General features: G+C 45.1%; 1 protein-coding gene across 4 annotated transcripts in view; it reads right to left on the reverse strand.

Annotated features, from left to right (window-relative positions):
- Nucleotides 1-26,533, reverse strand: part of APOM (apolipoprotein M) — a 107,927-nt gene that overhangs the window by 13,587 nt on the left and 67,807 nt on the right. For all 4 annotated transcript variants that reach the window (XM_086924615.1, XM_086924616.1, XM_086924613.1 and 1 more), the window contains exons 3-5: nucleotides 25,563-25,636; nucleotides 23,061-23,162; nucleotides 15,931-16,029 (exon numbers count right to left, since the gene is read on the reverse strand). In XM_086924615.1, coding sequence (XP_086780741.1) covers nucleotides 15,931-16,029; nucleotides 23,061-23,162; nucleotides 25,563-25,636 — 275 coding nt within the window. The remainder of the gene's footprint in view (nucleotides 1-15,930; nucleotides 16,030-23,060; nucleotides 23,163-25,562; nucleotides 25,637-26,533) is intronic.

Consider the following 26,533-nt stretch of genomic DNA (forward strand, 5'->3'; position numbering starts at 1 on the left):
CCGTAAAATTCTCCATTAGTGGGCGGTGCGCCTTTCTCCCAAACTCCACTTTACATAAGCAGCAGGATAGAGCACTGAAAGCGCTTCCACTGATGCGCTTAGAACGTTCTTCTAACTCATTAATGAGGCAGACTTTTCTGTGATGCTCAACGCCTAATATTACCCGGTAACTCCTCCCTAGTGTCCACAATAATGGGGGGCATTGATAACTGCGGGGAGGAAGATGGTGATAGAAATACCAGCCATCACTAGTGATGGTCACCTTAGAAATGGGGTTTACTGGGAATCAGTCATTTGATTCCGAATTCTTCCCAGCATTTCACCGTTTGGCTCCCTCTGGTTTCAACAGGCAGAACCCCCGAGTGAGCTTGAAGAGGTCGTAAAGAGTTAGTATGGTTCAGGGAAGGGTAGCATAAAAGGGTAGTAAGGGTTTTTAGTATTCAGGGATGGGTACTGTTAAGGGGTAGTAATGGGTTATTAGTGTTTAAGGAAGGCTAGTGTTAAGGGGTAGTTAGAGTTTTAGGGTAGCATTAAAGGATAGTATGGTGCTTAAAGGTTCAAGAAAGGGTAGCATTAAGGGGTTTGTAGGGTACATGGAAGGGTGCTGTTAAGGGGTAGTAAGGAGCTTTACGGTTCAGAGAAGAGTAGCATTATGTGTAGAAAGGGTTTTTTAGGGTTCTGTGGTAAATATTTGATTTACCGTCCTAATTTCTATGCAGGTAAGTACTTAATCAATAATAACTCAATCGGAAAGAAAGAGGCAGAGTCCGTGGTGTTAGAGTTCTTAGGGGTTTTATTCCTTAAAAAGGAATGGTCAAGACCGGATATCGGGTTCCTGACACCACTGGGGTGCAGGAAGGGATAGAGCAATATTTTATTGACAATACATAGCTTATATACTTAAGTTACATTATAGAAACCAATACAGTAGGCGTAACAGCTGAGAGAAACAAGATAACAGCATCCACGTGGTAGTGATACGTAATTGGAAGGCGTGAACTAGGCGTGAACATAGAGGTGTGTGCTAGAAACGTCACAGGTAGGTGTCACAAGTGGGTGGCAACTAAGCAGAATCTTGTAATGTCAGCAGAAATCTGAGGCCTGGATGCGCGCGCAGCTGCATGACGTGTGATTGACGTGAAACTGGAGGGTGCAGGGGACTTGACATTTACACTGACGGAAAGAGACAGAAGTCTGGCATGTCAGATCAACTCGTACCTCTATCATATCTGATATCTGATGTTTGGGAACCATATTATCTAAACGGAAAAGGTCTCTGGGGCAGAAGCTATTCTATACTGACTGTGGGTGCGTGTATAAGCGCCTAAGTGTCTACATGAGAATGCGAGGGGCATGGGCCTACCATGGTAACAGAGGCTATGAATTACTTGCACGGAGACAGTGAGGCCGGGCCCTTTGCTCTGCAGCTGGGGGGATGTTTACTTAAACTAGTAGGCAGGAATGCATTTTCGAGGAGCGGAACAGATAATTCGAAGGTTGAATACAGTCTTGGCAGGCAGCAGGCTGAGCTAAGCGCCGTGAGCCGCACAGGGAGTAAGGCAGAGGTCACGGGTACAGAGACAGCCTGGTCTGAGGCTTTCGGAGTCGGAAAGCAGGAAAAAAAGCTCGATGGCAGAATTCAGGGCCTACTTCGCCAGAGCTGAAAAACGTGTAAAGTACACCACAAAAAGACGTTGGCATAGCATACTTAGGAACGGAGCATTCAACCCATTCAGGGTGGGTCTGAAAGAGGACATGTTAACGTTGGACGCAAATGTATTTGCGTCTTCATAGCTGGCACAGGAGGGAAGTTACATGCACTTTAAGCTGGTACATGGAGACGGTGGGGTACACGTTAGGGAACATTACTTGACCATAAAATTTATATTTCCTCATTCCCTCCTTGTTCCCTACGGACCCTTCATGATATATCGATCCTCATGAATCGATCAGTCTGTTCTTGTAACATCATTTGTTCTTCTTTCTTTCTTTCACGTTTTGAGAGAAAACTGGAATGTTCAATGCACGATGTGGCACACAGTCCACAAATCGCTGGCCCACACTGTAGGCACAGGCAGCAACTGAATACTATGACAAGGGCAATGCCTAGGAAGGATAGGATCTTCCATCCCCAAGCGGTTAACGTTGTCCAGAACCAACCGGACCAAGTCCAGGTGCCTGGATTCTGATGTATCTGATTTGCAATTTTATGAAGACGTGTAATAGCTTGGTATACCGTTGGCGCGTTTTCTGGAATGAAAACACAGCAACTTGACCCGATGACCTTACAAGCTCCGCCTCTATCTGCCAAGATGACGTCAATAACAAGACGATTCTGAAGAACAACAACCCGCATGGCGGACTGCTCCTCTGTTAAGTTACCTAGGGCGGAGGCAGTTTCATTCACTACTGCTTCAAGTGTTCTGGTTAATCTTCGTATTAGTTTACTATTTTGGACGGGGCCTGTGAAGAAAAAGAATCCTTTATTGAAATCTGTGTTTTGCTCCCATGCCGTTTCAGTGTAGTCGACAATCGGGAGATCTCTTCGGAGTCTATTCTTTACTAGATTTGAATTTCTGTGATAATCAGGAGGCGCTAGAAAAACAGGGGGCAGAAGGAATGCAATATAACAGGTACCATCCCAATCTGGAGGCAAGCGTATGTATGCGGTATGGCCACAAACAAAGTAGGAATGACGAGTAGCTCTAAAGGAAGATTTGCCTTGGTCACTGAATTCGACCACAGTAGTACATTTGCTATGACTTAAGTGTACTGAACCCTTCTTACTGACACATAAATCACCAGTGACTGGTAATACTGACATAGCAGGGAGAACTGGTGCGGCTTCGGATTCAACAGTAAGAATCATAAGGTTAATTGTATAATTACCTAATCCATATACTTCATTTTCTAGATCAGTTCCTATTCTAGTGGGGAGTCCCTTCTTGTCAGGGTAACAGGCATTAAGCAGAACTAAGTTCAAGTTTCCCCAAACCCAGCTCCCTTTGAAAACAGCGACATCAGGATCTAAGGAATTAATTATTCTAAACCATGCACCACAGGAGCCATTGTGAGTGAACGGGTACGGAAAGAGGGGCAGAACTCCCTTGTATTTCTGGTAGGGAGGGAGTCAGCCACATATCCAGCAGTTTGTAGCATTGTTAGTCTGATGGGAGTGATGTAACATACTAATGAATGTGTTGTTGCGCAGCGCGAGTCTGTAAGAAAGTTCGTGGGGAGGTAATTCACTAAAAGAATGTTCAGCAGAAATATTGTAAGCAGATTGTTCACGCTTGAAAATAGGGTAGTATATGGGAAGCAATATACTAGCAACAATAATCAGAAGGCTTAGAAAAAACATAATCAATAATGTCACTATACAGTGACTACGGAGTGATTTGCAATATGTACGTTTCTTGAGTTGTCTCTCTCTCTCTCTATCTCGATCTAGGAGATACATGTCAGAAACTATTTAACCGATTCACCTAGGGGAGGACTTAAACAATTAAACTGTCTGACTTGCTAGATCGAAGTTTCAATCTGTACTCCTCTTGGGGAGTTTTCTCTTGTTTCGGAACTTTAAAGTCACTAGGTTCGATGCAGTCTTTGGAGGGGGTGGACGAGTCTTTTTCTGGCATCAGTTCGTTACACTTTTTTATATGGCTCGTATGGATCCACCCCTTTCGGACCTCCACTTTGATAGCGGTCCGCGTTGTAAGAAGGACGGTCTTCGGCTCTTTCCAGCGGGGCTCCAGCGGACTTTTCCTGTCGAAGTTCCTAATTAGGACCGTGTCCCCGGGACGGACATCATGCGGCTTTACATCAGTGTTGTCAGGGAAGGCTGCGGCAACCTGTGAACGACATGATTGGAGTGCAGACATCAAGGAGGCAAGGTAATCTGTCAGCATATTACAATCAACATCGGTAATTTTCTTAGGTATGGGCGTCCCCCACATATTCGGTGGTCTGCCAAAGACCACTTCATACGGTGATAATCCTGATCTCGAGTGAGCGACCATTCTCATATAGAACAATGCAACTGGCAGGGCGACTATCCAGTCGACCCCTTTCTCTTTACAAACTTTAGCAAGGCGGGTCTTTAGTGTCTGGTTATGCCTCTCTACAAGGCCAGCGGCTTCGGGATGTCGGACACAATGGAATCTCCACTGATATCCTAGCAGCAAGGAAACCTGTTTCATGAGTTCGGATGAGAATGGCTGTCCGTTATCTGAGTACACGACACGAGGCAAGCCGTATCGTGGGAAGAATTCTCGAACCAGCTGCCTGGCAGTGGTCGGAGCAGTGTAATCTGGGACTGGATATGCTTCGGTCCAACGGGAAAGTGCACAAACAATTACGAGGACATATCTGAATCCTCGACAACGGTCCATCTGGATATAATCCATCTGGAGGACTTCAAAAGGGTGATCGGGAGGATGAAATCCACCTTGCTCTACAGGAACGCTTTTACCTGGATTGAACTGACAACAGATCATGCAAGTACGCACTTTCTGTTTTGCTGCTGCTCGTAAGTGTTTGTTGTACCAGAGATTCTGTAAACTGTCTAACATCGCTTTCTCTCCTAGATGTGCTGGACTATGTGCTGTATTGATTATGACTTGAACCATAGAGTCGGGGAGAAACCATGTAGATTTTCCCTTCGTCATCCAACCTTGATCTGTCTGGATCCCTCCTAGTTCAGTCCATTTCTTGATTTCATCTGTAGTAGCATGTGTCTGAATATCGATTACATCTAGTGTGGGATCCCTAACTGCCATACAATGTGTCGGTACTATTGTCTTTGTCACGTCAGTTGTCTGAGTGTGAGTCAATGCTGTATGTTTTGCTGTCTGGTCTGCTAGGTCGTTACCCTGGGAAACAGAATCTGTAACTTTAGTATGTGCTTTACACTTCATGACGGATATGCCTGAAGGCAGATGTATTGCTTCTAACAGCGCTTGAATGAGGGGACCGTGTTGGATCTTGACACCGTGAGAGGTCAAGAAACCTCGTTCTTGCCATAACATTCCGAAGTGGTGTACAACTCCGAACGCATAACGGGAATCAGTGTATATGTTAACATTTCTGTTCTTGGCTAGTATACAGGCTCGGGTCAGAGCAATAAGCTCTGCCGCTTGAGCGGACAGTGTATCAATACGATATGTTTCTTTAACTTCAGTTTCAGTGGTCACTGCATACGCGGCCACTAATTCTCCTGTACTTGTTCTCATACATGAACCATCCACATAAAGTGTCAGGTCTGGATTTGTCAATGGAACATCGGTTAAGTCTCGTCGGGGCTTTGTTACTGCATTAATGATCTCTATACAATCGTGCGGGCTGGATCTGTCATAATTGAAGGTAACAATGTAGCGGGGTTCAGAATGCTGCAGCGTCTGATTTCTATGTGTGGCTGGAATAGCGTTAATTCATAACCTGTCAGTCGTGCTATAGTCAAGTGTTGAGTCTGAGTTCTGTTTAAAAGAACCTCTACAGAATGTGGAACTTGTACTGTTAATTGATGTCCTAAAACAATTGAGTCGCTCTGTCTGATTGCTAGTGCTGTTGCTGCTACTGACTTTAAGCACGCAGGGAGTGCCTGGGCTACTGAATCCAATGTACTTGAAAAATAAGCGCAAGGCTTATGTGAACCTGCTTGGTCTTGAGTGAGGACAGACAACGCTGTACCATCACATTCTGTAACAAAAAGTGTAAAAGGTTTGCTGTAACATGGTGTCGCTAAAACTGGTGCTTGGCATAAAGCTTTCTTTAATTCTTCAAAGGCTTGTGTGTGTTCCTGAGTCCAAGGAAGGGCAGTCGAAGTCGCTGCCTCCTGTGTTGTCAACTGAATGAGTGGTTTAGCTAGAAATGCATACTGAGGAATCCATTGTCTGCAGTACGAGGTGAGGCCTATAAAGGCCCGCACTTCCTTTTGTGTCTGGGGTTGCGGCATATTTACAATTAACTGGATGCGATCAGGAGTGAGCTGTCTCCCCACTTTGGACAGCAAGTGACCCAAGTACACAACTTGCTGAACACAGAATTGTAGCTTCGAAGGAGAAACCTTGTGTCCCTTGTCGGCCAGAAAATGTAAAACTGTCAGTGATGCTTGTTCACATTCGGGTTCGCTTCGTGCGGTGATCAGCAGATCATCGACGTATTGCAGTAAAGCGGTGTTAACTGGCATTTGAATACAATCTAGTTGTCTTTTCAGTGCTTGACTATAGATGCTGGGGCTTTCTGTGAATCCTTGAGGTGCGCGGGAAAATTTGAAACTTCGTCCATTTAAACTGAATCCGAAAAGGTATTGGCTCTCTGGGTCAATAAGCACACTGAAGAAGGCGTTCTTGAGGTCAATTACAGTAAAGAACGTTGCTTCAGAATCAATAGCAGTCAATAGGGAAGAGATGTCGGGAACCACAGGGTACTGTGGTACAATGAATTTATTCAGTTCTCGTAAATCAATCACCAGCCGATATACTGGCGGTGCATTGGGATCAGTACGTTTAAGAATCGGAATGATAGGGGAATTACAGATATTGGAGTCGGTCTCTACGACCACTCTTTGGGCAATGAGCTCTTCAATGATTTCCAGTAAAGCCACTACAGCATCGGGCGGTAACTTGTATTGTCTGATTCGGGGTAAAACAACACCTGGTTTCAGTGTAACACGGTATGGTGTAATGTGCATGCAGCCTACATCGGTTGGGCCTTGTGCCCACAGGTGATCCGGTACATTTTTCAATCTGACATCAAACTCTCGTAATACATAGTGACCCTTGAAATCTCGCAAAAACAGTCTAACTCCCTCCGGAGAACAACATATCACTGCTCCTAGAGCCTTCAATGTTTTGATACCTAACAGATTTTCTGGACATGATTTTGTAAGTAACAAGTCTGTAACACGTGATAATGGACCCACAGCCAGGGGGACTGGTTCTGATACCTCATTTACAATAGGCTGTCCTGAAAAACCAAGGGAAACATTCTGTGAGCCTGAGAGGGGTGCCCCTGGGACTTCGTCATGGCTGATTGTTGTGCGGCTTGCCCCTGTGTCAATTAAAAACTTTCTGTCTTTTCCCAATACTTGACTGTGTACATAAGGACCCTCTTGATCTACAGGAATCTAAATAAGAGGCAAGCCAAACTCCCTCTCTAGGCTGTTTCATGTGTATCGTTGATAATCGGGGTAAGCAGATTGGGCATACTGGTACATCTGTTGTGAAACTTGCTGAGTCGCGGCAATGGGCTGTGGCTGTGGTACCGCTACCGTCTGTGCTGTATGTGATGAAGCATGCGTAGGCTGTGTATTCTGCATAGGCTGTATATTCTGCGAAGTCTGTTGCTGGACCTGGTCTTGTCTAGGTGGACGCGGCCTTTCTTTAGTTTTACCTGTTGATATATTATGTTTCAAGACTGGGCATTCATGTACGTAGTGACCTGGCTGCTTGCAATAGTTGCATGTCCCTTTAACGGGAGCTGCTGAATTCTGGGTCTGGGTCGTACCCTTTCTCTGGCCGTCGGCTGGAACCGACTGGGCCACTAACATTTTCATTTTCGTGTCTTTCATACGTTTCTGTTCATGATCCTGTTCTTCTCTAATTCTGTTCTGATGGTATTGTAACATTTGTAACATCTGAGATGGCGTATTCGCTTGCCATGTACTCTCAACCTTGTATACACGACTTTTAACTGCTGGCAGGGAATTCTCGACTAATTTTGATACAAAAAGGTGCGGGTACGATTCGCTACTTGGTTTAAGGCCGCTATTAATAAGGAAACATTTCTCGAATCTTGAATAGAAATCACTAGTATCTTCATCGTGTTTCTGTTTACAGGCTGAGATAGCGTCCCAGTCTTCCTTTCTAGTTGTGAGTAATCTTGGCAGAACCTGTACTATCAAACCTGGTAATGCTTTAGTTTTCTCCCCAAGGCCTAGCCCTGGGGTACGAAGTTTTTCCTCGTCTTCTTTTTCTGTCCAGGCAATCTTTTTGTCTCCTACCTCCCATTCTCGTTCCTTAAGTTTCTCGTAGATGCCGGTGGGCAGCAGTACCTTTAACATTTTCATGATATCTTCATATGTGTAATCTCCCATCAGTAACATGTCTTTAAGTTCTCTGTGAAAACCTGCAGGGTCTTTATCATGACAGGGTACTAGTTTCTTCATTTCCAATAGCTCTAACTTGGTCAGAGGTGTGTGTACATACACACGTTTCAAGGCATTATCGGTACCCATAACTGGATGTACTTCTCGTAAGGGGTTCTGACTTTCAATGCCATGCAGACGCTCCATATGGTACATTTTTCTTTCTGGGGGCAGAGCGGGAACATATTCGGAGCTTAAGAAAGTATTGTATCTATTCCGTTGTTCTAGAATTATTTGTATTAACTTGGTACTTAGACCTCTCCATCTATCCATGAGTAGTGCTTCTAATGTATCGTGTAAGGGACCTGGATCAGAATGTTGGTTTCTGTATAACGTGAGGAGGTGCTGAATCATGTATACACCTGCTAATTTCTGCTCGTCTGGGGAAAGGTTCAGGAATGTCTGCGCTACTGTGTCATCATTGTATATGTTCGGATTGTCAGCCCATAGTACTGCTGACCGGGCTAGTTCTTGTTCATCCATAGAATTGAGTACATGGTACCCCATTCGTTCTCGAAGCATCTTATCAGTCTCTTGGAACTGATGTTCAGGAGAATTCGGTTTTGATATGCCAGAGAGAAAAACTCTCTTGCTTTCTGGACGAATGCCTTTCCTAAGGTAAGTTCCCTTACCTACATACGCTATCGTATCAGTGGTCTTTTCTGGTTCTTCAGGTTCTTCATCCTCCTCGGAGGAAGCTTTTTCTTTCTCTTTTTCGTGTATTTCTATCACTGCTTTTCTTATTTTCCTGTACATATTGGCTATGCAACCCCCTTTATCATGTTTTCCTTCGGATATATTTTGACCCCATTTGTTGAGTCCCTCTAATTCATCCTGTTCTGTCTCAGGCCTGTCTCGTTCTCTTATTAAACAATTTATGAAAAAACGTAGTATATATGCTTGAGTGGCAACTTTCTGGTGTGCCATGGCCTCCTTAATACTGTCAGGGTCTTCCCCAGTCTGGACAAAATGATATATTCTATCTAGGTGCTCTTTCATTCCTGAGAAAAACAGTAGGTAATCTGTAGCTTGTCGTAAGCGTAGTGATGCTAAAAACATCCTATCATCTTTGCCGGGTACTGGATCGTATCTGCAAACTTGAAGCGGTTCTTTGAGTATGTCGAGACGGGGTGATTGGAGTGTAAAATGCTTCTGCATATCCCTAAGGTGTAATCTGTGTGTTGCTGGCGGGGTCTGGTGACCCCCGGTCGCACCTCCTGAGGCGGAGGCTTGAGCATTATCTCTCTGTGGAGTCTGTATCTGTACTTGAACTTGTCTTTTAGTAGGATCAGGCGTGAACGGATTTGGTATCTTAACCTTAGGTGAGGGAAGTGGTGGGGGTGGAGGAGCAGGCTGTCGGACGGGGGAACCTTGTTGCGGTAGTGGCGGAATGCGATCTTGGGGCGGGTTGCCACCTCCGTCACCGTCAGTAGGCGGGACGTGGGCCTGTGGATTGGTGTAAGCGGGTGCTACATCGTTTAGATAGGAATTCAGAAATATGTCTTTAGTAGTCCTGTGATTTACTTTAGTTGGAACCAATGGTGGTGGCAGATTTTTCGGTATTTCTGAAGTGGCTTCAGGCGAACCCTCGGCCACAAGATACATACCATTTACGAGATTGTTTCGTGCACGGTCTACTTGTTCTGATTTTACTCGGATCCCTTCAGTAACTAATTCGTTTTCTCGGACTTTATCCGGTGCTTCTCTAAGTCTGTCTTCTCTACGGAGTGCTTTTTCAGCACGTTTATGTGATTCCTTACGCCAAAATTCTATGGCGTCTTTCTGAGATTGTCTGGCTTTCTTTTTCCATAGTGCTTCTTCTACCTTCATGATGCACTCGGCATCCCATGTTCCGGTAACAGGCCATCTGTGTCTCTCGTCTAGATGCTTAGTATAATCGGCCCATAAATCTAGATACAATATGGCGTCTATGCCATGTTTCTGATACATGAAATTTCCAGGAGTGTCCCTAGGGGGGATAGGAATTTCTTCCTCTAGTATCCCTTTCCTAGTTCCTATCTGCTTTAACTTATTGAAAAACTGCATCTTGTTTACTTAGTACTGAATGCTCAATCCTTGCTACTTAATTCTGAACACAACTAGTTACACAAGAACACAATAATGCACAAAAAAAACCAGTCACTCATACCACGACATTAATCACATGAAAGACATTTGAGACATATATGACTACCCCCCTATACTGGATGTACTGCTAAACAGCACGGATACACTGTTAAGAACAGTGCAAGAACTAGGATAACGGATATACTGCTAAACAGTACAGATACACTGTCTAAAACAGTGCAGACCGAATTTGTGTACCCAAACCCGTCTAGATACGTCCCAGCAATGGTACTCACCGGGAAGCACGCAAACAGAAGGCCTCGGAAAACTCGACTGGACTGGACCGGACTCGACTCGACTCGACACGTGGATACTTCGGAAACTGGTGGGCCTCTTGACACCTCGGACCTTGCTTCTTTCGGCTAGGCTCTGGTCGGGATCCTCCGTACTCCTCACCGCCTCGTCTGGGTGCTGATCGCAGTCTTCGTCACCTCCGTGGGCCAGAGGGAGATACAGGAAATCCTGCCAGTACGCGTAGTTCCGTCTAACTGATGGCAGGGGACAGAGCTTGCAACGCACCAACCGGCGCGTCGGGTGGGGGAGGGGTCCCTGTTCGGGCGCCAAAATAATGTGGTAAATATTTGATTTACCGTCCTAATTTCTATGCAGGTAAGTACTTAATCAATAATAACTCAATCGGAAAGAAAGAGGCAGAGTCCGTGGTGTTAGAGTTCTTAGGGGTTTTATTCCTTAAAAAGGAATGGTCAAGACCGGATATCGGGTTCCTGACACCACTGGGGTGCAGGAAGGGATAGAGCAATATTTTATTGACAATACATAGCTTATATACTTAAGTTACATTATAGAAACCAATACAGTAGGCGTAACAGCTGAGAGAAACAAGATAACAGCATCCACGTGGTAGTGATACGTAATTGGAAGGCGTGAACTAGGCGTGAACATAGAGGTGTGTGCTAGAAACGTCACAGGTAGGTGTCACAAGTGGGTGGCAACTAAGCAGAATCTTGTAATGTCAGCAGAAATCTGAGGCCTGGATGCGCGCGCAGCTGCATGACGTGTGATTGACGTGAAACTGGAGGGTGCAGGGGACTTGACATTTACACTGACGGAAAGAGACAGAAGTCTGGCATGTCAGATCAACTCGTACCTCTATCATATCTGATATCTGATGTTTGGGAACCATATTATCTAAACGGAAAAGGTCTCTGGGGCAGAAGCTATTCTATACTGACTGTGAGTGCGTGTATAAGCGCCTAAGTGTCTACATGAGAATGCGAGGGGCATGGGCCTACCATGGTAACAGAGGCTATGAATTACTTGCACGGAGACAGTGAGGCCGGGCCCTTTGCTCTGCAGCTGGGGGGATGTTTACTTAAACTAGTAGGCAGGAATGCATTTTCGAGGAGCGGAACAGATAATTCGAAGGTTGAATACAGTCTTGGCAGGCAGCAGGCTGAGCTAAGCGCCGTGAGCCGCACAGGGAGTAAGGCAGAGGTCACGGGTACAGAGATAGCCTGGTCTGAGGCTTTCGGAGTCGGAAAGCAGGAAAAAAAGCTCGATGGCAGAATTCAGGGCCTACTTCGCCAGAGCTGAAAAACGTGTAAAGTACACCACAAAAAGACGTTGGCATAGCATACTTAGGAACGGAGCATTCAACCCATTCAGGGTGGGTCTGAAAGAGGACATGTTAACGTTGGACGCAAATGTATTTGCGTCTTCATAGCTGGCACAGGAGGGAAGTTACATGCACTTTAGGCTGGTACATGGAGACGGTGGGGTACACGTTAGGGAACATTACTTGACCATAAAATTTATATTTCCTCAGTTCTGAGATGGTGTAGAATTAAGAGGCCCTAAAGGGTTTACAGTTTAGAGAAGGGTAGTGTTAAGGACTAGTAAGGAGGTTTTATGGTCAGGGGAAGGAGGCAATAAGGTGTAGTAACTTTGTTTAGGGTTCAGGGATGGGTAGCATTAAGGAGTAGCATGGGTCTTTAGGGTTCAAGGATGGATTGCATTTAGATGTACTAAGAGTTTGTAAGGTTCAGGAAGGGGTAGTGTTAAGAGGTAGTAAGGGGTATTTAGGGCTCTGGGCTGGGTAACTGTAGGGGGTGGCAAATGTCTTCTAAAGGTTCAGGGATGGGTAGCATTAAGTGATAGTAGGGGTGTTTAGGGTTAAGGAAAAGGAACTGTTAAGTAGTTTCTAAGGTGAGGGTAGCGTGGCTGTAAAGGCTAGCAAGGGTTGTTTTAGGGTTCAGTGACAGGTAGTGTTAAGGGGCATTAACAGTCCCTAGAGTTCCGGGAAGGGTAGTGTTAAGGAATGGAAGGGGTTCAGGGATTGGTAATTTGAATGGATAGCAAGGTTTTAGAGTTTGTGGAAGGGTAGTGCAAAGGGGTAGTATGGGGTTTTAGGGTTCAGGCAAGGGAAGCTGTAAGGGGTCGTAAGTGTTTTTTAAGGTTCAGGGTTGGGTATTGTTGAGAAGTACTAAGGGTTTGTAGGGTACAAGGACTGTTAGATCTAAAGGGTAGTAATGGATTTTTAGGGTTCAGGGTTGGGAGTGATAAAGGGCAGGGTAGCCATAAGGGGTGGTAAGGGTTTTTTAGGATTCTTGGAAGGGTAATTTAAAATTACAGTATATTAAATTGGGAAATGTATTTACTATATGAAATATACATTTTGAAGTACATTAAATATCATTTAGTGATATAATTAATTTTTTTTTATAAGGAATGTATATTTAAATTAACTTTTGGCAACCAAGGAGCGTAAAATAGTTTCTCCAGACAATACATTTTAAAACTAGGAATTTGAAAAGGCTGTTCTCTCAAGGAGTGCCAACAGAAATTGATGATGGAAAGAGAAGGAAGGGTGTGGCTGGATCTGTAATACAACAGCAAATTCCTCCTGATTGGCCTCCCCTCATCTGTACTGCTGCTAAAGAAGAACAAACGCAAAACTTATTGATTTATCTAGGTGATATATAGCATTGCAGTGGCATGTGTTTGACCTAAAGATCAAGCTCTGTTGTGACACAATAGCCAGACTTGAAAGAGCTCTGGCTCATGCAGCTTGATAAACAAATGAGTTCACTTCAGGTAAGCACATTTCTGTGGAAGCACACAACTTCCACCCAATCAAAACATGTACTCCTGTCCACCAACATGTGGGCATAGCCAAAGCCCATCTCTCCTGAAAGCTCTTTTTTTAGGTTCATCTCATAAGGCCTGGGTCAAGCTAGTCTGCCAACCCACACCTAAAAATGGTTTTCCAGGAGATTTTTCCTGCAAAAACATTTTAGTAGAGTTTTTCTCATGGGTAAAGCTTATTTAACTGCCCTTTTCATCCTACGTTTTAAGGTCATACTTTAACTAAAACCTTTTGCTTTAACTAAAATTATACATATACTGTCATTACTGACAGCTGCTTTCCAGGGGCGTAGCTTCAGTGGGGGTGCTTGTTGTGCGACCCTCCCCACCCCAAATAAATGCATTCCTGGCATTGTAGTTGGGTCTGAGGGCCCTGATTCGGGTCTGTTATGTCTGTGTTGATTTTCTTGTCTTCCTGGTTTCACTACGAGACTTTAACTTATTCATTTTATCAGGACCTTAAATATACATAATGACTGTTTCACCAAACAAGTAGTAAATCTGCACCCACAGAAGTACTTCTTGAATGGATGCACAATTACTGCTTTTTGGAATCCACAAACTTTGGAAGTAGTAGCCTTGGAATGCTGTGCCAGTCTCTGGTTTCCAGGTATGCTACTGGCAATCAAATACCCAAAAGGTGGTGGGACAAATGCTTGAAAATAGCCGATACCACCGGCAATCGATCGGGGTAACATCTCAAATAATGTTTTGTCCTCTGTGCCATTCTAGACAGAGGGCCTCATTTAGGGGTTGGTAGACAGAGTAAAGGTAGCCAGGGTGGCAGAGGACTTTACATCCACCACCACATCCATCACCCTGCCTTTACCATGCCCACCAAATTTAGAGATGTCCGCATGCCCCACAGACATCTCTGTACATTGGCAGGAACTGCCATCATAGCAGTTTCTGTCAATGTAGGAAAAGTTTGACTGACGGCTCTGTCAAATATGGCAGCCGGCAATCAAAATGTCCAATGTTTTTTATTTTCAAAAGAAAACCCCTTAAGGGGTTGTATATCAACTAATGACCCAACAACATTGAAGATTTCGCCCAGTATGTGGGGGTTAATTTTTTTCTTTATTTTCAGTCCCTCTCCTGGCAGTGACGGAGAGTAAAAAAAAAAAAAAGCACTCAATTGTCCACTCTAAATAGGGCAGATGGTCAGATGGCTTACCTCCGACGGCCCCTACTGCGTCAGGCCGTAGAGGATGTTTTTACACTGACAGAGTAAATTATACTTTGCCGGTGTAAACCTTGTGTTCCACCTGACTCAAAGTAGGGCAGGTGGACCTTGAGTTTGATGGACAAGGTACTCTGTTGTGTTGCCTGTCTCCCAAACTCTAAGTCAGCCTCAGAGGCCCCCCTAATGCAATCAGTACTGATCCTGTCTCTTGGGAATACTCCATTCCGCACCTTGGTCATCTCATCCATTCAACCATTCACCCTGTGCCCCACTGGCAAATTTGAGGTTCACCCGCTCCGCCCCAGAATCTCACTGACTAAGGTATGCCCCTGGTGCTTTAAGTCACCCGTCCTCATCCATTGGTCTGTTGTTGTGTCATTCACAGTTTTTTCTGACTACTACAGCATACAGCACAGAGCAAAGGATTAAACTTCAGTGATTGGCTAACTTCACTGTGGGTGAAAGCAATCTGCTCTTTCACAATGAGGACATCCAGGGCCAGAGACTGTTACGGCCATGTGTTCTTTTTGAAACCAAATAAATATTTTTTCCTTTAGTTATTTTTTTAAATATTCACCAACAACAGAATAGGTCAGAATAAAATGAGTATTGACAAAGCCCAAAGTTGGCAGTCAACCCTAAACCTATTGACTTTGCCAATGTTTGTTTAAAGCATATGCCCACTATTTTATGAGTCTATCACTGTCCTTTAGTTTTACTGTCGATACCGAAAACTATGGAGATTGTGTAACTTTTGATTTTTTCCATTTTTCCTCTTTCAACCTGAATCTCATTTGAAAAGGACAGGAAAAATGAAAAGAAGGGAATTCTAGCAATAGCTCATGATGCTATGAACATTTTGTAAAATTGAAGGAAATATGAAATACCAGACCCAGATTTTTAGAACTTGCTGTTTGTAGGGAAATTGTGCCATTAGGTGTTTTCTTGGGGACAGTAATCCCCCTGCACACCTGGGCAGGCGCTCAAGCTTGCTTGGCAGTATGAAAGAATCTGAATATTTTATGAGTGCACATCAGAACCGCTGGCTTTTTAACAAATCTGTGTGAAAATTGTGCTGGCAAAGCATTATTTGGCTCTGTTTCTTGATTAACCTTCCTCAATAGAGACCTCCTTAAACTTCTCGTATGAAGTGGGGTCCATCTTGATTCACTCCATCACTTAGTGAAGTGGCAGCAGCAATTATTTTAAAAGTCACCATCGCCAGTGAATCGTGAAGTCACCGCGCTATTGGTTGGTGAAGTCACCACCGCCATTGGTTCATAAAGTCACCACTGCCATTGGTTGGTAAAGTCACTGCGTCATTGGTCGTGAAGGTGAGTTTCAGGAGGCACCTCTGCAGTCTTACCTTGGGCTCGTGGCATAATCAAGAGCTCGTGCATTCCGGCACAGCCTGCCTTTTTCTTGAAGTCATCAATATATTTCTGGTCCAGATGCGAGCTCCGAGCTGTGTGAGACAAAAAGAGGCACTCAGTGGTTTAAAGTATGTGGGAGAAAGATCTGCGATGGCTAAACGAGTGAGGTCCATACAGCAAACCACTGGAATAAAATCAGATGTGATAAGCACTGTAACATATTATGGATGCAGGAGTTTCTGACAAGATTTGTAATGCTTACTATACTGTCTATATGTCACCGAAATATAGGCTACATGTACCTATGTAAATGAAATATACATATTGGGCAATGACATCACTCTACTCTACAGGTGACTCATTTTATATATGTAATAACTACTGTCCTTCAGATAACACACTCTGTTCCTCTGGAACGACTTCTCTGTCTGTGAATGTCAAGTCAAGTCAAGTCAAGTCAATAAATTTATATAGCGCGCTACATACCCAGACGGTCTCAAGGCGCTTGAGGAAGGGTGGGGACTTACTTGTCAAATATCCACGTTTTAAGTTGCTTTCTGAATGCTAGGTGGTTCTGAGTAAGGCGAAGGTGAGTGGGAAGTGAGTTCCAGGTTTTAGCTGCCAGGTAGGAGAAGGATCTACCTCCCATGGTGGTTTTGTTGATGCGAGGTACAGTGGCAAGGGCCTGGTTGGAGGATCGTAGCTGGCGGGGGGGGGGTGTAGAAGGACAGTCGTGTGTTGAGGCATTCGGGTCCGATTTCGTAGAGTGCTTTGTGTGCATGGGTTAGGAGTCGGAAAGTAATCCTCTTATTGACGGGGAGCCAGTGGAGGCTTTTCAGGTGACCAGAGATGTGTTCTTTACGCGGGATGTCTAATATGAGCCTAGCTGAAGCATTCTGGATTCGTTGGAGTTTTTTCTGGAGTTTTGCGGTGGTACCGGTGTAAAGGGTGTTTCCGTAGTCCAGTCGGCTCGTGACCAGAGCGTGGGTGACTGTTTTTCTAGTTTCGGTGGGGATCCAGCGAAATGTTTTTTTGAGCATGCGAAGAATGTTGAAGCAAGATGAAGAAACGGCGTTGACTTGTCTGTTCATCGAGAGAGAGGAATCCAGGATGACGCCCAGGTTCCGTGCGTGGTCTGTCGGAATGGGTGCTTTTCCAAGGGCCTCTGGCCACCAAGAGTCATCCCAGGCGGAGGGGGAGGTGCCTAGGATGAGGACTTCTGTTTTGTCTGAGTTCAGTTTCAGACGGCTGTGTTTCATCCATTCGGCTACTTCTTTCATTCCTTCATGCAGGTTGGTTTTGGCGGTGTTAGGGTCTCTGGTGAGTGATAAGATCAGTTGAGTGTCGTCGGCGTAGGAGATGATGTTGAGGTTATGTTGGCGTGCGATGACCGCGAGGGGGCTCATGTATACGTTGAAGAGGGTGGGGCTGAGTGAAGATCCTTGTGGTACGCCGCATATGACTTCAGTGGCCTCTGACTTGAATGGTGGAAGGCGGACTCTCTGGGTTCTTCCGGTGAGGAACGAGGTGATCCATTCCAGTGCTTTTCCTTGGATTCCGACGTTTCTGAGGCGTTGTAAAAGGGTGCTATGACAGACCGTGTAATAAATCACCCTCCCCATTCACCAGCCTCCCGGACACAACCCACTTACCCCGATAGATTCTGTCTCCTTCCATCAGACCAACCCTTGGTTCCCTTGATACCTCAACCCCAGGGAATCCAACTAACCATCAATCCCTCAGATCTTCATGATCACTAGTGTCTTACCTGTTAGGCTGTTACCAAGAGCGTTTTAACTGTCCTCACAGACATTGCGTTACCGGGGTCTGGAGAACGTCATCAAGAAATGTTTGCACCCATACAGTGTGTCAGGTGCATCAAATCCTGAAGCAATTTGAGTACCACTCTGAAGAACATCCCAGTTGCGAAGGACAGGCCATGCGTGGTGAACACCAACCATTAAGTGCCATCAGCGTCAGCAGAACAACTCTTGCGAGGGAAGGTAGCCATGTTCATGGACGGGTGACCACCTTCCTCCAGCTCAGTGCAGATGCTGTTTCCAGTATGGACTTTAATGAAATAACCTAATGCACTCTGGGTATGGCAGTCTCGCCTTGCTTCCAGTCACTTAATTCGACTAACAAACCTGCTAACAATGATGTGCAGGTGAAAGGCTAAGGGCTGCATCAGGAGGTTTGCTGTTTGATTGCAGGCGATCTACTGGCTCCCAATATCCCAGCTTGGGTCTTCATGTCCTGCACCATCTAAGCTTCCAAGTGAAACCACCAATCATGTTCTTCCTTCCGAATCCCTCATATTTCTGCTCTGACACATCCAAGCCCATTAGCTTCTTGTGTTTACCAGACAAGCTGCAACCCACAGAGATAGAGTCTGATATTAAAGACTAGCTGTACATTGTGCTAAATTACACTTTGAATAAAATACTGGTCTGGTAGTTTGTGTTGTCAAAGCTTTTGCCTGAAAGGACAGGCGTCAGCAGTAGCCCACCGTGATGGAAGTACCTGTACCGCTGCAGGTTGATGCTTTTACTTCCGGGTTGGCAGATTGTCTGAACCTAGAGCCAGGCTAATCACGCGTTTTTGTAAGAATGCGCGTGCCGAGCAGGGTGTTCTGCCAACACTCGTGGTTGAACGGCTGCATTTCTTTCTAGTGTTTGTCATTGTCTCTGTAACTCTAGTATCACGTGTTTCCTGAGCGGCGGGGGCAGGGGGCGAGGCGCGTGGGAGAGGGGAAGAGTCTGTGCTGCTGCTGTTCCGTCCTGGTACATGCTGGCCCCTCAGTCCCTCACACGCCCTCGGTACACCCTCTGACCACGACCTCTCATCCCTCCACCGTCCCTTCAGGCTTCTCACCCCAGTTACTTTATAAGGCTGCCCTGGGCCATAATGTAGGAAAGAGACTGGGCTTCAGGGGCCGTGGCTGGATAACAAGCCTGGGGCCTCATTTATGAGGCTGTGCGTCACTTTTACGCGGCTGGTGCGTCACTTTTTGTGACGCACCAGTGGCGTAAAAAATGGGCCTTGTTGCGCCATATTTACAAAGTGACGCATCTAGGTAGATGCGTCACTTTGTAAACCCCTGCGCCACATTATACGTGCGCCAGGTATAATGTATGCAAGGGGGCGTATTGACACAAAAAACGGTCGTAGAAGTGACGCAGGGAAATCTATGAGATTTCACTGCGTCACTTTTAGGATGCTGTTGCTTCAAAATCTTGCGCCTGCCTCACAGCAAGCGTAAGACTGACGCAAGCCCTTTCACATGGACGCATTGCTGGAGTTGCGTCACTTTTGTGACACACTCCAGCAATGCGTCACTTTTGCGCTTACAGATACGTCAGAAATACTGACGTATCTGTAACTCCTTGCGACATGATGCGTCATACATTAAATATGACGCATCAGGAATGTCTCAAGGAGTGCGCACTGAGAAGTGACACATCGCTGCTTTCACGCAGCGATGTGTCATTTTTCATAAAAGAGGCCCCAGGATTGGGGTGCGATTGGTCCCACACTTCTCCCTGCTGCTCTTGCTGCCAGGGTTGGATTGGGATCAAAAATAGGTCAGAGCACTCTAAAAAAAAAAAAAGTGGCCCACATTTGAGGATTAGGCCTTTTCTCAAAACATTACTTCAATGTTTTAAGTGTTATGAAAAGAAGGAGGGGTTTCTCTACAAGAGGCATGTTTTCTTAACTTCACAGAGACAACAAAAAAATGCAAATGTTGCCAGGACTCTTTGTGCACAGATTAGTCCACAATGGTGAGGCACACCTGAATATAATAAGTGAGGCCACTTCTGCTCAGGGCCCCTGCTCACTCTGCATACAATAATGGGCCGACCCAGCGAGAGACTGGGAATGACACCTCCGCCCCGTTGGTAAAAGGGAGGTCTGCCTCATGAGAGGCCGATCGAGCCCCCACTGGGCTGCTGGCTGCATCTTAACAGCACAGAGACAGCCTACATTAGCCACCACACTGACCAAAAAAGAGGCCCACAGCTGCAACTCAGATGCCGGCCAATCACCATTGCCCGAGTGCCCGCCTTATCAAACCAACCCTTATTCCTGCACTATTGATAGCAACGCCACTGGTTTCACCCTCAGTCCCAAGGCATGCCATTTGTTCTTCTAACAACAACCGAGGCCTGCTCCAAGGAATCTAGGGTCTCTTTTCTTCTCTTTCAACAGAAGCAGATCGGACCTGCTACCTAAACCGGCCACCACCTATCACTATCAGGTAAGAACTTTGTGGGTTATTAAGGGTTTGGCGATTGGTTCTCCATCCCTCTAGGGCAGCGTAGGCATGTACTGGTATTTACTGCCCGGCAGAGATCTCTGTGCGTTCAGAGCTCCTGTCGCCATGGCATTGCCTCTGAAGGCACTATACGTTTTCTGAGTAGAAGTGGAGTACACTGTCTACCAAACTCCAAATAACCCTCTTAGTCACTGATACAGTTCACAACTACTTAAATGGTTCCATTTTCACACTAAGCGGAAAAAATAATGGCTAAAGTTGTGTTAGTAGAACAGCAAAGTTGGATACGACAATTCATTATTCGATAGAAGAGCTGCCCGTGCAACTTTCAGCTCCAGTGCTCACTTAGACACACTGAGCAGACATTGGCATTTTAAGGCCATCCTCTGACACCCATTCAGCCCTTCTAGGCTGTTCCAACGCAGGTCAATGAGATATCTAACCCTACGAAGAGCTCGTCAGTGTCCCTATTAGCACCCAGCACCAACCTGACTTGCCATGACTTCCTGGGCAGATAAACCAGCCACCACAACAGCCATTAATACAGGTGTGTGCATGGACTTTATAAGCATCTACCATCATGGCTGTGATATAAGAAGTCAGTGGCCACCAGCAGGATGCCCGTCTTCCCAGTTTGGCCATGCTAGGCACCCAATATTGCTCAGATCTAGAGATGGCTATATTGCTATTGGAGCCAATGTGGAGCTCCAGTTTCACAGGGATGCTGCCCAGAGCCATGTCTCTTCACATGGGAGTCATGGTTAGATTGTGCTGGGAGGTGTTGAATGAAGGATAGGTGTCAACAACGGGGCGCAAGAAGAATTAAGCTCACTCTCTATCACCCGAATGCCCTGTCGAAGCACCAGCCCCCCCGTGGTTCCAAGGTCATCATAACATGTCTGTATCCACATAGCAACAGCCATGTTGTCTGTTAATCCAAATAAAAACTATACCACAAGGAGAACATAACCCTTGCATGAATTTTTGTAAGAACTTTGGGTGTCTGTCCTTGGTGATGAAGGAAGACCTCAAGAACTGCACATTTTACCACTTTCTTTTGAAGCCGTTTGTTTTTTGGAAATCTCTATGTGATTCAGTTTGTGTGTAAACTTCTATGCAGTATGAAACTGTTCTTATGTGAAATATCATATACAGCTGTTCTACTGTAAACCTCTTGCATGCAGTATGTAACTGGCCCTATGCAAAGTGCACTCACAACATTTGATTGCTGTGGGGAAATGTGCTAAAATACTTTAAGTAATAAATAAACTAAATACTTTACCCTTATACACTCTCCTCTTCAGGCCCCTTCGATAACCCTGCGATTTCACAGACAGACACCTCCTTAGTCTTTCAGACACCCTACCAGCACCCCATATGTATATAGGTTATTGCAGAATGTGTGTAAGTTAAGTGAGACAAATAATGGGTGGAGCCCAGAGGTAGGATTTAGGGTCATTTCCAAAGAGGCAGAAACATGTGCATTCCTTTTCTCTTGAGGTATAGTGCTCTTGAGGTTATTTCAAGATTGCAGGAGGGTAGGAGCAATTCTGATGCCAGCAGGCATGTTGTTCCTGCTGTTGGGAGTGAAGATGGAGAAGGCCTGCCTACTGTTTTGTTTTCTTTCTTGAACATTTTTGATTCCAGTATTATGATGTCCTGGAGGTTGGTTGGTTTCTTGGCATATCTGATGGTCTTGTATGTGATGCAGCTGGCCTTTGACATGATAAAGGTCTGGCGGGTGAGCCTATGTAATTCTTTGAGCGCTTGTATGATATAATCAAATTTCTACAAACCCTTGATGAGACATGCAATGCAGTCAGGATGGCGTTGAGGGGTGCCATAATACTGTCGGGTTGGCCATGGAGCAGTGTTATTTTCTTCCAGGTGTGAAAGGACCAGGGCTTGCACTGCTATTCTAAAATAATTTTCAGGAAGAGTTTTATTTTTTCCAGAAGGGAGAGATAGCACACGGCTTAGTTTTCCTGTTGATATGTTCTTTGAACTAAGATCAGTGCTGGGATGAAGCCTTCTAGATTCATGTGTGTTAGCCAAGCTTGGAACTTGAATTGTTGAGCTGTTTAATGCTGTTGGGGAACAAGAGTAATTCTCTCTTAGGTGGATGAACTTTAGGTAGGGACTTGATATCCTGTTTTTGATTTGCTCGGATCGGGCTTTGAGTCATTGGTTGAGGAGCCTTAACAGTAGTTTTGTCAATGTATTGTGGATCTTGATGTTGTCCTTGAGTAAGGATTCAAGAGGCTGACCACGATGGGAAACAGGATGGAACCCTGGGGACTACACAGGAGACAGGGATTTCCTGGGGCCTTCCAGTTTATCTCTGTATGAACTGTCCCACAGACATGGTTGGGATGTTTGCTTGACTTTTTCCATACCTCAAACACCCCTTTAGCCTCTCATATACCTCAGTTTCATGGGCACTGTCTCTCTCTCTCTCTCTCTCTCTCCCCCCCCCCCCCTCTCTCTCTCTCTCTCTCTCAGATATCAGTCCCTAATGCACCACACACCCATACACTACTTTCTTCAGGGTTTCAGAAACCTCAGTTACCTTGGACATCTTTCAAGTTCATCAGTCATCTCTCTGGTGCGTTGGACACCCCCACAGTCTGCACCACACACTCATACACTACTTTCTTCAGGGTTTCAGAAACCACAGTTACCTTGGACACCTTTTAAGTCCATCAGTCATCTCTCTGGTGTCTTGGACACCCCCTCAGTCTCTTTGTTGTCCCATCAGTATCTCAGACACCTCATTCTCTTGGACACCTCTTCAGTCCCTAAGACTTTCCTACACCTTCTCTTCCTAAAATCCCTCAGGATACTCACAGAAAAGTAGAAGCCTCCGAATGATGTGCGGGTCTGTCTCCTGCATGATGATGCAGCTGGAACAATTTGAGGCAAAAAGTTCTGTATTCCTGTCTGGACGACCTAGGTGATAAAAAAAAAGGATGTTAGGTCAGTTTGCTTTCTGACATATGTGTGCACTCTAACCCATTCCCCACTGAATGACAGCAAGTGGAGCTGGCAAAGATAGCACAGGAGGATCAGACAATCTCTACACATCATTTACTGCACATGTGTTCTGCAGGTCATATGGTGCAACATCGGTGTGAAACACTTAGTGGCCTAACACAGTGGTGTAGCACAAAATAAAGGGGTTTCCCTTTGTTGAGGGGCCCAAGTCCCCCGTAACTCACAGATATTTATAGGTGATAGGTTGAATGGAAGGCCTACTTAGGTATGGGGGTCCCCCCGCACCACAGCGGCATGCAAATGGCCTGCTTGCATATATCAATATGTGTACAGTCAGTGAGAATTCCAGAGCTCCAGAGGACTTCCAGATTCCAAAAGTGCTACCCAAGCATACAAATAGTAGAAATGTGCTAGACATTTGTTGGTTACATGAAATGAGCAAAGACCTAGCTGTACAACACTCGCCCTATGTGCCCTAGACTCCATCTGAGGTTTCAACCTCACTCCTATGTCTGAGACTCCATCTGATGTTACATCACTCCATCATGTGCACAAGACTCAATCAAAGGTTACAACCATCACACCTAAAGCTTAGACTCCCTCTGACCTTACACCATCCCCCTCATGTACATAAGACTCCATCTGAAAATACAACCCTTACCCCATATCTGAGAATCCATCTGATGTCACGTCAACCCCTCATGTACACAAGACTCCGTCTGAGGCTACAACCCCTACCCTTATACCTGTTAATTCATCTGATGTCACATCAACCCCTCAAGTATTCAAGACTGCATCTGAGTCTACATTCCTCACCCCTATACCTAAGACTCCATCTGATGTTATATCAACCCCTCATGTGCACAAGACTCCATCTAAGGTTACAACCCTTACCCCTATACCTTAGACTCCGTCTGATGTTATATCAACCCCTCATGTGCACAAGACTCCATCTAAGGTTACAACCCTTACCCCTATACCTTAGACTCCGTCTGATGTTACACCATCCCCTCATGTACACAAGACTCCATTTGAAACTACAACCTTTACCCGATACCTGAGGCTTCATCTGATGTCACGTCAACCCCTCATGTACACAAGATTCCGTCTGAGGCTACAACCCCTGCCCTTATACCTGATAATCCATCTGATGTCACATCAACCCCTCAAGGATTCAAGACTGCATTTGAGTCTACATTCCTCACCCCCATACCTGAGACTCCATCTGATGTTATATCAACCCCTCATGTGCACAAGACTCCATCTATGGTTACAACCCTTACACCTATTCCTTAGACTCTGTCTGATCTTACACCATCCCCTCATGTACATAAAACTCCATCTGAAACTACAACCCTTACCCCATACCTGAGGCACCATCTGATGTCACGTCAACCCCTCCTGTACACAAGACTCCGTCTGAGGCTACAACCCCTACCCTTATACCTGATAATCCATCTGATGTCACATCAACCCCTCAAGGATTCAAGACAGCATCTGAGTCTACATTCCTCACCCCTATACCTGAGACTTCATCTGATGTTATATCAACCCCTCATGTGCACAAGACTCCATCTAAGGTTACAACCCTTACACCTATACCTTAGACTCTGATGTTACACCATCCCCCTCATGTACACAAGGCTCCATCTGAAACTACAACCTTAGCCCCTATACCTGAGACTCCATCTGATGTAATATCACTCCCTCGTGCACACAAGACTCCATCTGAAACTACAACCCTTACCCGAAAATCCATCTGACGTTACATCACCTCCTCATGTGCACAATACTCCATCTAAGACTACAACCCTCCCACCTATGCCTTAAACTCAGTCTGATGTTACACTATTCCCTCATGTACACAAGACTCCATCTGAAGCTACAATCCTTAACCCATACCTGAGAATCCATCTGGTGTCACATCAACCCCTCATGTACACAAGACTGTATTTAAGTCTACATTCCTCAGTCCTATACCTGAGACTCCATCTAATGTCATATCACTCCCTCATGTACACAAGATTCCGCCTGAGGCTACATTCCTCACCCCTATACCTTAGACTTCATCTGATGTTACATCACCCCCTCCTATACACATGACTCTGTCTGAGGCTACAATCTCCACACCCATGATTTCTTAGTCTCCACTTGACCCTGCAGCACCCAGTCCTCACACTACAATCCCAGCACCTCCCTAAATTGCCATTGCTGCTTTAGTTGTTGTAAAGGTTAAGACACTATTTACTTCTTTTCAGGTGTTAGACAGTAGTTGGTAATAACGCTTGATACATACGAACAAATGCTGATTCAATTAACAGCTGTTTGGATTTGTAATTCTATGCTTCTACCCACCTTCTGTGCCCAGGTCAAGACTGTCCTCTGTAACCAGGTAGATCCACTGCCGAGGAATGCAGGATCCATCTTCACTGGGGTCAAAAGGGAGGCCAGAGATTTGGAGGTGGGCAGATTGGAGAGGAGGGAGCATAGTAAACAGAAGTAGAGAGAAAAAGACAAACTGCTTAGTAGACAGAAATGATTGGCCATGAAAATCCTTCACATTTTTAAATATCATAAACTATTATGCATATTATAGTGCGAACCTAAAAAAGGCAGCAGAGCCATGTACAGTGTCAAAGACAATCATAAACACAACGTGTGGTAGGAGAAGTAACTGGTTGTGGACTGTTAAAGAACTGTTAAAACTCTTCATGGACTCAAAAGTACAATCTGGTGGAAATCAGGCGAGAACTAGGGAGGCCCCGCTGGTTGTGTGTGGTTGAGGTGCTGTATGGTGGATGTGGGTGCAGGCTGCAGAGAACTAAGTTTCAATGATGTAGATGTGTAGTGATGGTACCTGTGATGTGTACATTTTGAAGAACTGTGGGGTCTGCTTTGATGAGCAATAAGTGTGATGTCCACTGGGTGGGTGGAGTTGTATCTGGTGATGTAAGGGATTTTGTTGGGCTTTGGTGTGCACTTATTATGTCTATGTATGCTCTGTTACTGTGTGTGCTTGATGACTGTGAAGGGGTAATGCGGTTTGTAGAGACAATGATGAATTGACTGAGAAATGTAAATGACTTATTGATTAGCAGAGAGACTATTTTATTTAGTAAGAATCCTTACTGGAGGAACTATAATACAGAAGGGTTATGTTGAGGCCAAAAAAATGACAAATGCTCAAATATGAATAGGCTGAATGTGGGATGCTTTGTACTAATTTAGAGACCCACATACTTTTAAATCATTCAGATTCTACTGCAATTTGGAGTTCTATATGTGATCACAGAAATGTGTTGTTTCATTTTTTAATTCCAAGGTAT

The sequence above is a fragment of the Lissotriton vulgaris genome, chromosome 5 (genome assembly GCF_964263255.1).
Source record: "Lissotriton vulgaris chromosome 5, aLisVul1.2, whole genome shotgun sequence".
In the NCBI taxonomy this organism is placed as follows: domain Eukaryota; kingdom Metazoa; phylum Chordata; class Amphibia; order Caudata; family Salamandridae; genus Lissotriton; species Lissotriton vulgaris.